This window comes from Chrysemys picta, chromosome 1 (genome assembly GCF_011386835.1).
Source record: "Chrysemys picta bellii isolate R12L10 chromosome 1, ASM1138683v2, whole genome shotgun sequence".
Classification (NCBI taxonomy): Eukaryota; Metazoa; Chordata; order Testudines; family Emydidae; genus Chrysemys; species Chrysemys picta.
In genome coordinates, this window is record NC_088791.1 from 236,325,945 (window position 1) to 236,342,831 (window position 16,887).

At 42.5% G+C, this 16,887-nt stretch overlaps 1 protein-coding gene across 42 annotated transcripts in view; it reads right to left on the minus strand.

Moving 5' to 3' along the window:
• The window catches only part of INPP4A (inositol polyphosphate-4-phosphatase type I A), a 192,388-nt gene that overhangs the window by 65,109 nt on the left and 110,392 nt on the right, over window positions 1-16,887 (minus strand). For 22 of the 42 annotated variants that reach the window (XM_024104416.3, XM_024104415.3, XM_024104411.3 and 19 more), the window contains 8 exons: window positions 14,687-14,914; window positions 13,308-13,352; window positions 10,447-10,565; window positions 10,215-10,331; window positions 6,913-6,992; window positions 4,698-4,809; window positions 3,504-3,594; window positions 2,718-2,865 (listed from right to left, as the gene is read on the minus strand). In XM_024104416.3, the coding sequence (XP_023960184.1) occupies window positions 2,718-2,865; window positions 3,504-3,594; window positions 4,698-4,809; window positions 6,913-6,992; window positions 10,215-10,331; window positions 10,447-10,565; window positions 13,308-13,352; window positions 14,687-14,792 (818 nt within the window). In that variant the 5' untranslated portion in view covers window positions 14,793-14,914. Of the gene's footprint in view, window positions 1-2,717; window positions 2,866-3,503; window positions 3,595-4,697; window positions 4,810-6,912; window positions 6,993-10,214; window positions 10,332-10,446; window positions 10,566-13,307; window positions 13,353-14,686; window positions 14,915-15,134; window positions 15,257-16,887 lie in introns of all 42 variants that reach the window. The other 20 variants (XM_065591531.1, XM_065591528.1, XM_065591506.1 and 17 more) reach the window with 2 other exon arrangements.

Here is a 16,887-nt window from a genome sequence, read left to right on the forward strand (position 1 = left end):
AAGGGAGAAGCTACGAATGCAAAGTGTCAGCGGAACCTGGCCCCCATAGAAGGACTTCATCAGCAGAAGCCACAGATCAGAGCAGTGACATGCTGTTCTGAGGAAGATCATGATTTGACTTCTGTGGGCACTTTAACCCAAGAGGAGAGACTCTTTCCCAGATAATCACAAGAGCCCTGACTCCAGAAGAGGTATTCCAGGTCAAGAGGGCCTTCGCTGGTAAGGGGTGTGGACATAAGTGAGATTGATGGACCAAAGTTAACTCAGCCTTCTCTCCCTCCTGCTAGTGATGCTGGAGTGGAGGCCTATCTGTATAATGTTCTCCTTTGTGTTAAATAAATTAGATCCCCACAGAGGCACTGCTCAACACACACAAGCCTCACTGGACTTACTGAAATCCCACTAGCAGAAACTGAGGCAGAATAGTAATGTTGCAACGGTCCACCAGGGGGCATTCCAGGGATCAAGGCCCTCTCCCCAAGCAGAAATCAAGATCACCCAAGTGCATTTTAAGCTGTCATCTTAATGGTAGACAGGAGTGATTATACTGGCGTGCCACCTAAAGCTGCATAGTATTTCTCAAGGTTTCAGTACAGAGAGAGTAGAGAGGAATACCTGAGTAGATCTAACATATCCTGGGAGTACATACTATTAAAGTTTTCAACCCAGATTATAATACAGAAAATAAAATATACATTAAAAATATGCATCACTGTAGGTTTTCATTCTGCAAAAAAATTCAGACAAAAATTCATCTTAAAGAGAATTGTTTATTAATTTAACAGTATAGAAGATACTGGATGAAAATAAGAAAGAACTTCCATCTGATATTCTGCATACCTTAATGGAGAGTAAAAAGATATCCCAATGCCTTTCATCTAGGGGCCCATTTTTCTAAATTACAGAAAGTCATTTTCACCTCTAAGCAATACAGTTCAGTATTTAAAAGCTTGTATTACTGGTATTTGTTATGAAACCAAAATTGGTCAGAACATTAATAGAACTTCATTTACAGAAAGTACCCTTGAGTGGTGAGATTTTCTAGCTAATGATTGAGTGAATTCCACTGACTAAAAACTAATATCAAGGAGTAGCTTGTCCTGTTCATTCTAATTCTCTGCTGTTACATTTAGGGTTACATTTAGGTTCTTTACCATGTCCATCTAAAGGGTCAAAAGCAGGAGTTCTCAACCTTTTTCTTTCTGAGGCCCCACCAACATGCTATAAAAACTCCATGGCCCACCAGTGCCACAAATGGTTTTCTGCATATGAAAGCTAGGACTGGCATTAGGGGGTAGCAAGAAAAGCAATTGGCTGGTGCCCCATGCCCGCAAAGCTGCATTGCTCAGGCTTTGGCTTCAGCCCCGGGTGGTGGGGCTCAGGGCCCTGGACTTCAGCCTCATGAGGTTGGGCGCTGGCTTTCTGCCCTGGGCCCCAGCAAGTCTAATGCCGGCCCTACCTGGCAGCCCCCCTGATGGGGGCCTTGGACCCCTGGTTAAGAACCACTGATCTAAAGGCCACTGAGCAGAGTCCAAGAGTCTGGGTTCCAGCCTGAGCCTGAACAGCTACACTGCAATTAAACAGCCCCTTAGCCCAAAACCCACAAGGCCTGAGTCAGTGAACACAGGCCAGCTGCAGGTGTCCAACTGCAGTGTAGACATACCCTTAGCCAGCAACATTCTTACTAAAGTCATTTAGCCTGTGGCAGACAGAACATCAGCCAGGATAGATGCATCCCTTTACTCTTTTCATACTACTCTGTGAAATTTTAATATCCTCAACCGTTATAAAAAGAGATAGCTATTAACGTCTCCTGTTACGGGGCACAAAGAATGCTAGCTGCCAACAACACAGTAACTACTTACGGGCCCCACCCACACTCCTTGTGCACCTAAAGACTCGTGGCCAGATACCTGGAAGATGCACTATACAGTGCAACAGTTGGGTAGCCTCCACTGGCAGAGGCCTCCCGGGAACCCCCCCGAGTAGGAGATAACAAGCCCTCCCTCTATCTAGGCATTCATATCCCACTCGTCATTGCAGTATCCAAGTGCCTCAGGTACAGCTGTCCTAGCTGGCACATATGACTTAGGAACACCCACAGACCCATCATATTGTGCAGCCTTTTATCTTTCAATTGGACTAAATAATTCTTGCTGCACCAAAATACTAAAGGTAGTTACGAACACTTATCATTAAAAATTTACCTCAGTATTTAAAGATGCTTTTTATAGAACGGCACATCATCTGAATAACGCAATCTCCACAATACCACTTCTGTTATCACTTTACATTTATCCTGACCACACTAAGTTACTCTGTGGGCTAGACCTTCCTCTGCATAGACACAGGTGTAAATCAAGGGTTTAAGTCAATGAGTCAGTCCCTGACCTGTTGTAAAACGTCACTGCTCCATTTGACTTCCACAGAGCTCTGCTGATTTACGCCTGCTGAGAATCTGGCCCAACCGAGTTAAAGCAGTGTAAGACACTCCAAAGGGAGAGGAGCATCAGGCCTGTGCAAGATACAGTTCATGGCCAATCTAGTGGTGACATGAAGGCATTGACTTTGTTAACAATAAGAGGGCAGCGACCAAGTTGCTGCAGTCACTATTTCTGCTGCAGTCTCTTTGTTGTAACAATTTGTTCTCTGCCAGCTCAGCAAAGGATGCACATCACTGCTGTATTATAAACACATGAAAATTTGTTCACCCTTACCTGGCTGCATCTTCTTCAAGAAGCAGCTTCACAAACTGTCTGGGGATGTTCAGTGACAGTACACTCTCAGCCATCTGCTCCAAAATTCTCAGGTGGTTCCCATCAGTTGTGGGGAAACGATACATCCGACAAATGGCACCACCAAACACTAAAATATTAAAACCACTTTATGTAAATGTGTGGTTTGAGTTCAGCATTTACAAAGTCTCCCCTCACCCATTACATTAAGCTACATTGACTAGATTCAATATTGGCTGCTTGTAAAAATCCAATTTAAGTCATTCACCTATCTAGCTTTTCCAAATGCCATTTTTATAGGAAGGAGCTTTCTACTCACTGTCAAAGAAAAAAACCCAAATCCAAAAGGTATTCAAAATATTTTAAAGGAAAAAAGGAACAATTCATTTTTTTTAAATTCTTCACATATTGAATTTTTTTCTCCTAATACATAAGTCTATAGGAGAGGCCATGGTAGATGAATGTAATGGTAAACAACCTGTAAGATATTTTACTTCATAAAGTATTGTTTGTACTACAAAGTGCTGTAGTGCAGGTGGCAAAATAAATTATTCTTATGGGTCTCAATTCAGCAACCAATCCCTATTCAACTTCAAACACACGCTTGAGTGCTTTGCTGAACTGGGGCTATGATGGAGGCAAAAAGAGATTAGCTGTCACTGATAATGTAAACACGCTAAATATAGTAAGAACTGTCAATACACACAGAGCAAAGATATTAATCTGGTAGTAGGTGCGCTATCAATATCTGCCCAGTTAGCTGCTTACCGGATTTTAGTAACACATCTTTCCGTAACGAAGCATATTTGGATCTGATTCCTAAAGATTCTGTTAAACTTTCATCAACTGGCAGTACAGTCTAAAAGACACAAATAGTAAAGTCTGTACAATGTAAAACCTCAACACCAAGTCAAGCTAAACTGGTGAGACATGAAGATAATATTCAAAACAGGGAATGTTTAAAATACATATTCCAAACATGTTTATCAGGGACAATCACTATCCTGACTGCAAACTGAAATACTAAAAACATCTAATGATCAGATCTTCCGATAAGGGACCTACTTTTTATTTGTACTGCAAAGCACCTAGCACACTTCTGAGTGCTGTAAAAATTATGGGCCAGGTCCTCAGCTGCTGTAAATTAGCATAGCTCTATAGTCTACATCAATTTACTGCCCAGTTGAGGACCTGGCCCAATAAATGATGATGATAATCCACATTCTGAACATACCACAGGTATACAGATTATATGACTTCAGATGTATTCACAATACAGAGTCTGCAACACTAAACTTGTTCCCTAAGCAGGCAGGCAACTATAAATATCTGCTCTAGAGAACACTGCTTGTTACTATCAGAAAAGATCCAGATTTCAGATATAGTGTGGTCTGTTCTTTTAAACTATCTGATCGTATTTCTACTTCACAAGCTGTCCTTCTTGAACTTCCATTTTCACTGATAGTTTCTAATAATCTAGTTTAAGCATTTGCTTGGTACTGCCTTCAGATTCACAAATGGACATCAGTGAATTTCTTTTGAAATCAGCTACTTCCCATAGACATGCATCATGCACAGTAGTAGGTAGTGGTTTTTGTGTTGTTGGGTTTTTTTTAAGGGCATGCAGCAATACAAGCCAGTGTAATTAAGGGAAGATAGAATAAGAGCCCTGTCTATTACCACAGACAAGTTTCCATCCCACCATCTTCAAGAACTCTCAGCATTACAAAAAACTGTACATCACAGGCTGTGCCCCAAGTATTTCAACACTGAACTGTTTGTTACAGATTAACCAGCTAATATTTGTACAGTACATTGAAAATATAAAGGACTATAAGTACTAAGCAGAATTAGTAAGTGATTGGGTAGAGGGGGAGGCAATTTGCAGACTATAACATTATCTATAACATTGTCTTCAGTAATCCTGTATCTATCTGAGGCTGATATAATGTTCACGCTCACCCTCCCATTAATGGTGTCAGGAGACCTTGTTACAGGAGGCTTTTGGTCCGTTTTTTCTTCCATTTGCCATCCTATAACTGTGATGTTACCTACACGATCACTTTCAGCAGACCTGCAACAAACAAGTTATTTTTTTAGAGAGGGATCTGTTTGTCAATAGGAGACCAATTACTACTACACACAATATACTGATCTGTGAATTTAATGAACATTTAAAATTAGGAAGCTTATAACATGGAGATACAAATTAACCGATTTTACATGCCAGATATTAAATGACACCAATAGGAAGACATTCATCTCATTCTGTAAAGATTGGTCTGCTAGCTGTATATGATCTTATATATTGTATCATATGTGGTGCTAAATGGGAGAGAGTTAAGGGGACAGCAGCATCCTTAACAAGGAATAGTCTTCATTTTGTCAGTTTTAGATTCTTAATGATATTTTAAAGTTATTGTTTGCATTTAACAATGTGTAATGGTGATTCAAACAAATAGCTGTTACAAACAGTGCTGGAGAGTAAATGAAAAAAGCACACAAGAGACTGCAAGAACAGATCTAGACACACATACAGCACGGCACGTGTGGAATCAAGTTTTGAAAAGGAAAAGATTGAGCAGATGTTGCTCTGCATTCTAGTTACATTTGTGAAGAGCAATGTGATAAGGGGAAGAGAGTTTCACACCCACCCACCCCCTCCCAATCAATCATACTGCACTTGATATCAAAAAATATTTTATAATAGTTTCGTTTCCTACTCAATAATGAGAGAAGAACACCTAATCGATTGATTACTCATGATACAGGCCACGTAGAATGCTAGAAAGTCTGCCACCAGCTTCCCCTGCCCCAAACCATCTCTTCTCCATAGCTGTGGATAAATAGCCTATTTTGTTACAGTCTGTCTCTTTTCTGACTCCGCTCATTACTACGCGCCCCAGCACATCCTCTGTTGCCAAATCCAGTCAATTTTTCCTTTATAACATATCGGGGGGGGGGGGATCAGTCCTCCCCCTTTTGTCTCTACCATCAAAAGCCTTGTCCATGCCTTGGTCATCTCTTACCTTCACTAATACAACCTCCTCTATGCTTCTCCCACCAATTCCTTCAGGGAATTCAATATGCTGTTGCTGCAATCATCTTCCTCTCCAGTCTCTCTGACCATGCTAATCCCCTACAAAGATCCCTTCACTGATTTCCCTTCACCTTTCACATCACGTTCAAGATTCTTACCAATGCCTCTCTAGCATTGCCACCCACAGTTACACGTTTGAGCTCAGTTCCTCCTAATCTCTTCCTGCTCCCCTCACTCTGCACAAACTTCCTAACTTCTCCCACACTTGATTTCATACCTCCAAGCTGACCCCTAAGGGTGGGACTGTATCCCTGTTCTTTGGCACCAAGTTACCATCCCCACAAGACACTCTCCTCCCCTGAAGCTTTTCAACATTAATCCACCCAGTAAATTATTTTTTAAATAATATTAAAGATATCTGCTCTGTTTTGAGACTGGTTCTTCCTATAGCTAGAGTGTTTAAGGACAAACACACTAAAGTCTGTGAGATGCTCAGATGCTACAGAAATGGAGACCATATAAACACCTTACATAGATAAGTAGAGAGACATGGTGGGTGAGGTAATATCTTTTATTGGACCAATTTCTGTTGGTGAGAAAGACACACTTTCAAGCTTACACAGAGCTCAGTAGCTAAGATATCCAATGTAAATAAGAAAAGCTTCTGGTTTTCCAGGGTCTCCTCTGTCTGTTTCACTCACTCTCACACGCCTTATATATCAGTATAGTTAAGAGTAACCAGTTTTGCCAGTGTGTGTGTACTGTGTGCTGTACACACACACACCCTTCATGCCAAGGCAATTTGATGAAATACACAAAGAGAAAAGAAATTGTACTTGTAGGTACACTTTCAACTTGCAGAATTAAAGACAACTCCCAACAAACAATTACAGCGTTCTCATTCCTTGTTCCCTGCATGCTTTGCCACCAAAAGTCTATCCCAATATTTGAAAAGGTTCCTATGTTCTACATGTTTTAAACGTCACCCAATAACTGATTTTCATTAGTAGAGCCCTTGAACTTTGAACGCTTATTTAAAATTAAAAATCAAAAACAATTTTCACAACATGCTCCCGGCCCTACTAATCACAGTGTTAGGAATGTTAGTTTCTGATGGACTGAAACTGCATTACAAACCTTAGTGTTAAATGCAATCTATGGTTCTTCTCCTGAAGTAATTCCTTTACAGTGAACATTCCAGAACCCAATAAATACATCTGAAAAGAGGAACATTATTAGTGTAGAAATTTCAATTCATAAAGCACCTGTCCATAAGCACAAGTTGTGTACAATGATTAAACACTACAATTATAAATAAATATTTAAGAACAAAATACTATTACGAACAACAAATATAAATAAACTACCCAACCAGGCCCAGAAAGCCCAAAAAAACAAACAAAAAAACCCCCCCACTACCTTGGGGATTTTTCCCTTGAGGAAAATAAGACCTTTGCTTTCACTGGGCTTGAGGGAAAGGACTCTCCCAACACATACAAGCCAATCCAAAGGGCATGGAAATGGTGCAGTCTTGCATGGAAGAGCAATGGGGGTGACCGTCACTCTCTATATTAATGGGTCCGAGAACAAGCTCAGTATTTCCTTCTAGGCAAGAATAATGAAGGTCCTGATTGTGCCCTCTACTCTAAAGGCTTATGGGCAAAACAGAGGATTGGGTAGGACTCAGAATGACCAGAGAAACGTATCATCCTCCTATTGACTCCCAAGGATTCTACAACCTCAGACTGTGTCATCTATTCTGCACAGCCTCCCCACTGAGATTCTGAAACAGCCACAGATGGGGGGAGTCATGGGAGACCCTGATGGAGCCACAGTGCCAGGGAGTCATGGGAGAACAGGCAATGGGGCCAGAGCTAGTGCAGACAGAGACAGATTAAGATTTAGTGAGGCCCTGGTCACAAAGAACATTTGGGTCCCCTACACCACAGGGACTCGGGGCACCAGAACTGTGAGGAGCAGGAGGCCATGCCCCGCCCACTTTTTAACATAGGCATAGTAGCTTCAGGTAGGTGCAGAGCAGTGGCAGCAGGGGCTGCATTTCGCGGCGTGGGAGCTGATCACCTTCCCAGTGGGGGGGGGGCGCGCTCAGATGGGCCTTAATATCCCCTTGCCACGAGGCTAGGCTTGCCAACTTTTTAACTGAGGAAAACCCAACACCCTTGCCCCGCCCCCTGTCTGCCTTGCCCCTTCTCTGAGTCCCCACCCTCACTCACTCCACTCCCCCTCCCTCTGTGGCTCGCTCTACCCCACCCTCACTCACTTTCACCGAGCTGGGGGAGGGAACTGGGGTGTGGGAAAGGGTGAGGGCTCTGGGGTGGGGCCAGAATAAGGTGTTTGGGGTGTGGGAGGGGGCTCTGGGCTGGGGCAGGGTGTTGGAGTGCGGGAAGGGCTGAGGGCTCTGGGGTGGGGCCGGGGATGAGGGGTTTGAGGTGCAGGAAGGGGTTCCGACCTGGGGCAGGGGCCTGGGGTGTGGGAGGGGGTACGGGGTGTGGGCTCTGGGAGGGAGTTAAGATGCAGGAGGGGGTTCCAACCTGGGGCTGGGGGTTGAGGTGCAGAAGAGGGATCGGGGTGCAGAATCTGGGAAGTAGTTTGGGTGCAGGAGGGGGCTCAGGGCTGGGTCAGGGGGTTGGGAGGTGGGAGGGGGTTGGGGTGCGGGCTCCAGCTGGGTGGCGCTGACCTCAGGCAGCTCCCGGAAGTGGCGACATGTCTAGCTCCTAGGCAGAGGGGTCAGGGGCTCTGCACACTGCCCGTGCCTGCAGGCGCCACCCCTGCAGCTCCCTTTGGCCATGGTTCCTGACCTCCCTGGCCACCCCTGTGCCTAGGAGCTGCAGGGACATGGCGATCACTTCCAGGAGCCACGCGAGGCCGGGAGCCTGCCATAGCCCTGCTGCACCACCAACTGGACTTTTAGCGGCCCGTTCAGCACCTGGTCAGCTTCCCAGGGATCCCAGGCCACTGTAGGGAGCCCCAGACCCCCCCATCTGCCCCGGGCAGCATGCCCAGGGGTGCGGAGACATGGGCTGGGGGCTGCTCTCAGGCATCCTGCCCCTCTGCCCAGGGCAGTTGAAGGGTCCAGGGCTTCCCACAGCAGCTGAGGTTCCTTGGGCGGCTCTTACCATGACGTGGCTCTGGCTTTTGGCCTACCCAGTGGGCGGGAACTCTGGGGGGAGAAGAAGAGCAGGGGGCGGGCCACAGGTCTGGTGCCAGTGGCCTCCCATTTCTACAGTTTCCAGCGCTCCTGAGGGGGCCCTGAATTGGTCAGGGCCTCTCACTTTGGCCACCTGTAGAGTGAAGGAGACGTCTGAATCTATGGGTTTTTCTGTGGGGAAGCAAACCCCACTCTCTCAATGGGGCAACCCCGGGGGTGGGGAGAATTTCAGTGATTCCCTTCTCCAGAACTTTCTCTTGCTCATTTTTCTCCAGAAGAGGATGAGCTGGGTCGAAGTTATTAGTTTTTCTTGGACTTTGGTTTGTTGGTGGGTAACACACATGTCAGAGGGTGAGTATCAATCATAACATTCACTTCAGGCTGTCCTTTACTGAGGTGACGTTAGAACAGAGAATGAGTCTAATGCCTCAGGCATATAAATTCAAGGGCTGATGCAGAGTATCCATATGTCAGAAAGCAGATTGCACAGTTGCTTTCCTGAATGAATCTTCTGGCATTTTTGCTTCAGAAACAACCTTCTATTTTTCAATTCAGGAATTTTTTAAAAGCAAGACAGAGGTGTCAGAAGGTTGCAGGGATTTTGATGTGGTGGAAATCCATATGCTGCTAAGCAATGATAAAGTGGCAGTGCTAAGTGTTTTTGAAACAGAGGGTGCACAACATTCATACTGAAATTAAAAATTACTCAAAAATCATAGAGTTCCCCCCTCCCCCGGTTTTCATCAAGAACTTGAAAGTGGGCTCATTTTTGAGAAACATTTTGCTAAGATAGGGCCCAATTTTTGAGGGAAAATATCTTTGCATGCAGATTCTTAGGTTTTTCACTTGCTTTCAATGAACAATTGTAAAGAAAAAAATTACTATGGAGCAAAATTTGGGGTTTGTGGAATTACGCACAGCCAAACTGCAAACATTTTCACATAAAACCCCTCAAAACACTTTTTTTTTTTTAAATTTCACACAACTCTAATTTGAGGCCAAGAGAGATTTTATCATTCTAATTTTATCATTCTAATTAGAACAGAGTACCATAAAGGAATAGAACACAAAGATGGCACCTTTCACTTTAAATGTGTAGGACATATTTTAGCCTTTAAATGTGTAGGACACACCAAATTAAGAGCTTTGCAGGGGGCCCTAATGTAAAAACAGGTTTCATCATACATGAGGTGAAAATCCAGAGCTTTGGTTTAATTTAGAGCAACAGAAATGACAGAAGGATTATGAAGGAACATGCAAGTGCACTTACTGTTCCCTGAGATCTATCTTTGACGTCGTACACAGAAAGTTTGATTTGAGTCATTTGATTGATAAGAGAGTCTTGAAAAAAGGCAATACTGCTTAGAAAGATAGGATTATTTGTTCCCTACAATCATAAACAAAAAAGAGATAATATTAATGCAGTGTGATATATGTTGAAAAAAATGTTCCTTATATTAGCTTCAACCTTAAATCAAGAGCAACAATACACCACTACTTACCTCAATAATCTCTGTCTGTGCATGCTTTGTCCAGAATGCCTGAGGAGGTGTAGTGACACTTACTGCGACAAAAGTATTTGGTTTTCGATCTAGCGATGGTGTGAGCAACTCACTGCAAACTTTAGAGGTTTAAGAATATAATTTTTAGAGTCATGGTCTTTCTGACATTGTCCAAAATTCTACAGTTCTCATAAACATGTATAATACAAAGAGTGGGCAAGCAATGAAGGGCCAAATTTTCAGTATGCTTCTATTTTGTGCATAGGTAGAATACTCACGTTTGTGCATGCAAACAACAATTGCACACAGAGATCAGGTAGTCAGATTTGCAATTACCCACTATGCATATGCAAATGTGGGTATTTTTACACACAAAAACGATATAACATGCACAAAACTGGAACATACTGTGGGTCCCAGCTGCAATTTAAAATTACTCTCTCCCAGAAGAACCATTGTGGGAGGTTGGTGGTGCAAACATCACCCTTCCCTGCCCTTCCCCTGAGGGACAACGGTTCATAATAGCGCAAGGGGGTATGTCTCCAGTGGAAAGCTCATGGGCATGGTGTGCATGAAATAAGCCTGCAGTCTGCTGAACTCTTTGCTCAATAGTATCTTCTCAAGGATATCATTGGGAGTGCTTGAATACCAACCACGTGTCTGCACTGTAAACAGAAGTAGATGGTCCATCAAAACAAGAGGGCACTTTATTTCCGCTAAAAAAATTATTGTCCTTTCATTATTTTAACTACTGTAGAGGGGGAAATGGAAGAGGAATCTCCTTCCAAAAAAATTGTATGTGATTGCCTTCCATACAAAGAGCTAAACAGAACTTTGGTATTACAGCTGAAAATCCATGTTATCTCCAGTTGTAATGCCATCTTTATGCCTAGAGACACAAAGTGATGAGGTAATATCTTTTTCTGTACCAACTTCTATTGGTGAGAGAGACAAGCTTTCAAGCTTACACTTGAAGGATCTGAAGAAGAGCACTGTGTGAGTTCAAAAGCTTGTCTCTCTCACCAACAGAAGCTGGTCCACGAAGAGATATTATCTCACTCACCTTGTCTCTCTAATATCTTGGGACCAACACAGCTACAAAAACACTGCATGTATCATTATACCTAGATCTTCCCCCACTATGGTCCAAGTTATGACTGAAGCTTGGTGGACTAGATGTATAGCATTAACTCTAAAATTTGTCTGTGCTAGGCAAAATCTTGATGTAACCTAAATAGTACAGTAACTCCCCACTTAACATCCTCTCGCTTAATGTTGTTTCGATCTTACATCCCTGCTCAATTACAGATCATGCTCCATTTAAAGTTGTGCAATGCTTCACTATAACATCACTTTGCTGCCTGCTTTATCCACAGCTGGCAGCCCCCTATCAGCTTCCCTATGCACACACACCCCAGCACCTCGTGCCCACCGGCAGACCCCATGGATCAGGGCCTTCCCCCTCCTCCCGCCCGCGGCAATCAGCTGGCTTGCGGTGTTCAGGAGGCAGAGAAGGGAGGAGGAGCCTGCATGCCGTGGCCTCGCTCCTCCCCCCTCCCTCCTGAACACCGCAAGCCAACTGATTGCAGTGGGCAGGAGGCAGTGGAGGGAGAGGGGAAGAGTGAGGACCCGGCATGCAGAGTAAAGGGGGAAGCAGGGGGGGGAGAAGAGGTGGGTTAAGGGTGGGAGCTTGGGGGTAGGGGTGGCGTGGGCGGGCCGAGGGTTGAGCCCCCTGCCCCTGCTGCTTGCAGAGTAGGGGAAGCTGCCGCTGCTGCTGCACACCGTGCTTCTCCTAGCCTACAGCACCTTCAGTCTCCTTGCCTGCCTCATTGTCTCCAGTGCCAGTGGGTTGTGCCTGTGTGGGGTAAAGCGGGGGCACCTCCCAACTATAGTACTGTACTGTACTATATGGCAAAAAAAAAAAATGTCCCTGGAACCTAACCCCCACCCATTTACATTCATTCTTATGGGGAAATTGGATTCGCTTAACATCATTTCACTTAAAATTGCATTTTTCAGGAACAAAACTACAATGTTAAGTGAGGAGTTACTGTATTGCAGTGCTGAATACTTTTTTATTTTCTTTGCTCACCTGGCAGACAGTAGCTGAAACCATAAAAAAATAAGTAATTCAAATTCTGATTAATGACAACGCAGGATTCAGATCCAGTATTAAACATACCTATCACTGGTTTCCAATGTTCATTTAAAGACCACTGTCAGATCATAAAGCTTTCAAACTTTTGTAAATTAGTTACTCAGCCAGGAATGTGCTCCACAAATGGAACTTTTGAATTTTCATTGGGAAGCTGCGTTTCTTCTAGTTTCCAGCCAGGTTAACTGATGCACAAAGAGGTCAAAATGACTTGCCTAAAGTCATTCACCCAGCCACATTTTTAACCATGTTAGAAATCAGGACACTTCTGGGACCCATATTAACCAAGTGACTATGGGAAAGGATGTATAATTGGCAGTGGATAACCACTGGAAAACATTCTAGCCTAAAATATTCCTCATCCATTTATGCAGGTGTGCAATTTTCTTAAAGATTCATAGTGCAAACAAATTGAGACTGAAGCGACAATCTCAATCTCAAACTCATTAAATCTAAAAGTACAGAAGAAGTTTTAATCTATAGACTTTCAAAAGTATAGCATAGTTGGTTCACTACAGCCTACCATGCTATCTGTCAAGACCCTTTTACAGAAAGCAGGGAAAGCTCCATACAAATGCAAGTGCATATCCCTCTCAACACTTATTTATATGGTAGCCCTTTCCATATCAACAATGGTAAAAAAATATTCAACAGCAGATCCCATGAAAACCAGAAATGGTTTTAAAGAGTCATAAAAACTACCGACCTAAGCTGAATTCTAAAATTGGCTCATCTGGATCCTGGATGTTTCCTGTAGAGCAGAAAAATTAGTAAAAGATTAACTCTCCATTGTTCTCATGCAATTCTTGAATTGAAGTTACAGTTAGAGAGGGGAAACATTTTAGGGAAGAAGTTAAATCTACAGAACGTTTTATGTGACTTCTTTTTAATTCAATGAATCTTGAAAAACTATTTAAAAATATTTACATGTTTCATCTTCAAGACCTACAAAGCCATTGGATTAAAAAAATTTAAGGCAATGGTTATGGGATTTTTTAAGTGCCTACGTGATTTAGGAGCCTAAGTCCCATTTTCAAAAGCAACAAATACTTAGAGTCCTAAATCTCATTGAAAGGCACCTAAATCAATGCGATTAAGCCTTGTCTATACTAGAAAGTGGAACCATTTTAAAGATACAGACACAGGCTACATCTACACTACGGGGGGGGTCGATTTAAGATACGCAAATTCAGCTACGTGAATAGCGTATCTGAATTCGACGTATCGCAGCCGACTTACCCCGCTGTTGGGACGGCAGCAAAATCGACCTCTGCGGCTTCCTGTCGACGGCGCTTACTCCCACCTCCGCTGGTGGAGTAAGAGCGTCGATTTGGGGATCGATTGTCGCGTCCCGACGGGACACGATAAATCGATCCCCGAGAGGTCTATTTCTACCCGCCGATTCAGGCGGGTAGTGTAGACCTAGCGTCAGTTAAAATGGTATAACTCCCCTAGGGTGGAAGCAGTTACACAGGTATGAATGTGCTTATACCAGTATAACTATCCCCTTACAGAAACAGGAATCAGCTATACCACTATAAGGCATCTTTATAATTGTTAACTGCATCCACATTAGGGCTTGTACCAATATAATCATATCAGTTAAAAATATTACATCCCTAACCAACATAGTTATATTGGGATCACATTCAAGTGTCATCCAGGCCTTAGGTCACTTAGATGCTTTTGAGGATTTTACCCAATGCCTAAAGTGGGGGTTACCCAGACAGTTCACACAGACGTATGCACACTTCCTCTCGTCCTCCCATCCTCTCCATCTCTGACCCTTGTTCTGAAGCTTTGTTTTCCTTTGGCTTGTCCAATGATCATGGAAGATCTAACCTAATCTAGCCTTTTCCTCCCCATCACCACTTCAAGTTCCTTGCCTAGAAAATAGGGCAAAATTAGTTTTTAAAAGGTAGCCTATTGGTATTTGAATTTCAGGATAATCCCTCCATCGCATGCACTGAGGATAAACAAGAATGTTTAAAACTTCCAAAAAACAACAAAAATATTTGAAAAAAATAATAATGTAAGTATGTTTGAAAGGAACAAGTGGGCACCAGGTGATGCAAAAGTGTTTACCTGCCAGAGACAGACCTAGCATGTCAGAGGCAATGTCAATAGTGGAGGCCCGTTGCACAGTGCGGGATTTTGCACCATGGCGGGGGCTGTGTTCTCTTGCTGTCATTTTGTCATGAAGAACACGCCTTTTCTTGCTGCTAGATGTTAGTGATTTGTCTTGCCGAAGTATCAGAGTGCAGCAGATTGTCTCCAGTCGCTACTCCTCCAATATCACCATGCTAAGCATAACTAAAACAAAATTAAAATGACCATTGTGAACTCACTGTAACAGTGGCAAATCTATAGATTTAAAATTACCTTAAGTAAGCTTAGAAAGCTAAATGCTGATAAAATGCAAGATAACAATTCACATGATTCATGCTTCTGTAGGACTTTTAATGAAAACGGTCTAAATACAGTACAACTTGCAAAAAAGGCTTTTCTGTCAGAGATAAGGGTTGAGAGATACCTATTAGACAAAGGGAAGAGAGCAGCTGCTGTGTTAAGTGATTACTGTACATCTTTAATGCTGTTTGGTGGTTCTCATAACCCCAGGGTATTGAGAGTAAATTTGTCAGATGGGGCCTCTTTCTGTAGAAATAGGACAATAGATAAGGTCAGAGGGAGAACGGCCCGCAGAATATAAATAGAAGACAAGAAATGCTGTGGTTAGCAGTCAACAAACTCTTCCATATTAGAATCCACCACCACTAAAAAAGGTATAACCTAAAAATATGACAGATCAGGGATATTTTACATTGCAGCATTGTACCCTGTTTGTAAGATTAATAAACCTCATTACCATCAGGCAAGTTATTAACAATATTAATAATCATTACATTTTTATAGCAACTCACATTCCAACTGCAGACAATTTTAAAATTGAAGAGGAAAGATTTTCATGCACAATTAAGCTGTTGAACTCCTTGCAACATGATATAAAATAGTCCATAATATATGAAAATAATGCCAACATTCACAGTGCACATTTGACAAGATAAATACAAGGGAGCTAAGATTTTCTTCCCCAAATGGTGCCAGAAAGAAAGAGATGTGGGCCAGTACAGGAAAGGAGAGAAAAGTATGATTTAAGGCATGCTAAATTTGATTAGGATGATTAATTTGAAGGTTTCCTTCCTCCCTCAGCTACATTAACACTTCAGTTATGAAACTTTTGTATCTATTCATAACATTGTTGTGGCAACTCTTTCCATCTAAGAAGAACAAGAAGAAAAATACAACAAATGGAAATGTAGTGACTGTGACCACACATGCATCATTCTTGCTTCAAATGCCTCTAGAACACTTCACTCTATCATGAAACCTTTCAACCACTCTGAACATCAGAGCAATTTTTTTTCCTTACAGGGTTATGAGACAAATAATAAGGCCAATATTTGTGAGCACAGAAGTAACTAGATTTTAAAACAGGAAACTCACTTTGGGGTGAGTGGAGAGAAGGGATTATTGACTATCTGCTCCCAAAACCAGCAGATGGGCCACTGTATAATTCAATTCAGAATGAATAGTATTCCTTGCACACAAGAATTTATGCATCAACTGAAAGTGCCTATAAATCAATGGAGTGATGTAAATCAATTCAAAGTGAAAAAAGGAGAACTGATTAAATAGGAAAACCAAAAGATGAGAGTCTTGCATACTTCATCCCCAAAAGCGTTAGCATGCATCATAAGTAACTATACTCTTAGCATAGCATGTCAGTCAGCAATTGAAGGAGATAGTTTTCCAGTTCTTCTAATTCATATGATGGTTAGTAAAGAGGCAGTCCTCCCAGAAAAGTATTTAATTTCACAAGATTTGCTCAAGTAGGAGATCTGTCATAACTCTCCGGCAGCTTCCAAATCCTCACACTCCCCCTAATTTGTTTTCCTTTGAGTATTAGATTTTAGCTGACTGCTTCTGTATATAAAACGATCTCTAACTGGTGACTAACTCTATTAACTTCAGTGTTCTAATGGAATGTAACATTGTCAGAAGAGATATATGGAGGGATCGGGGCACTGTGCCATAAAAGAACAAATCATACAAATATTATTTATCCACAAAATTAAAGTATGTTCTTATGACAGTAGGTCAAGAAGCAGCTTGGGTAAGTAAGGGAGACTGCCATTTCTCCAGCCAAAACCTCTGCAACTGTTGGTGCCCTTAAAAGGGATCAATAGTCAAAATTGAAAGAAGACAAATTATCTTAGTTTTCAAGC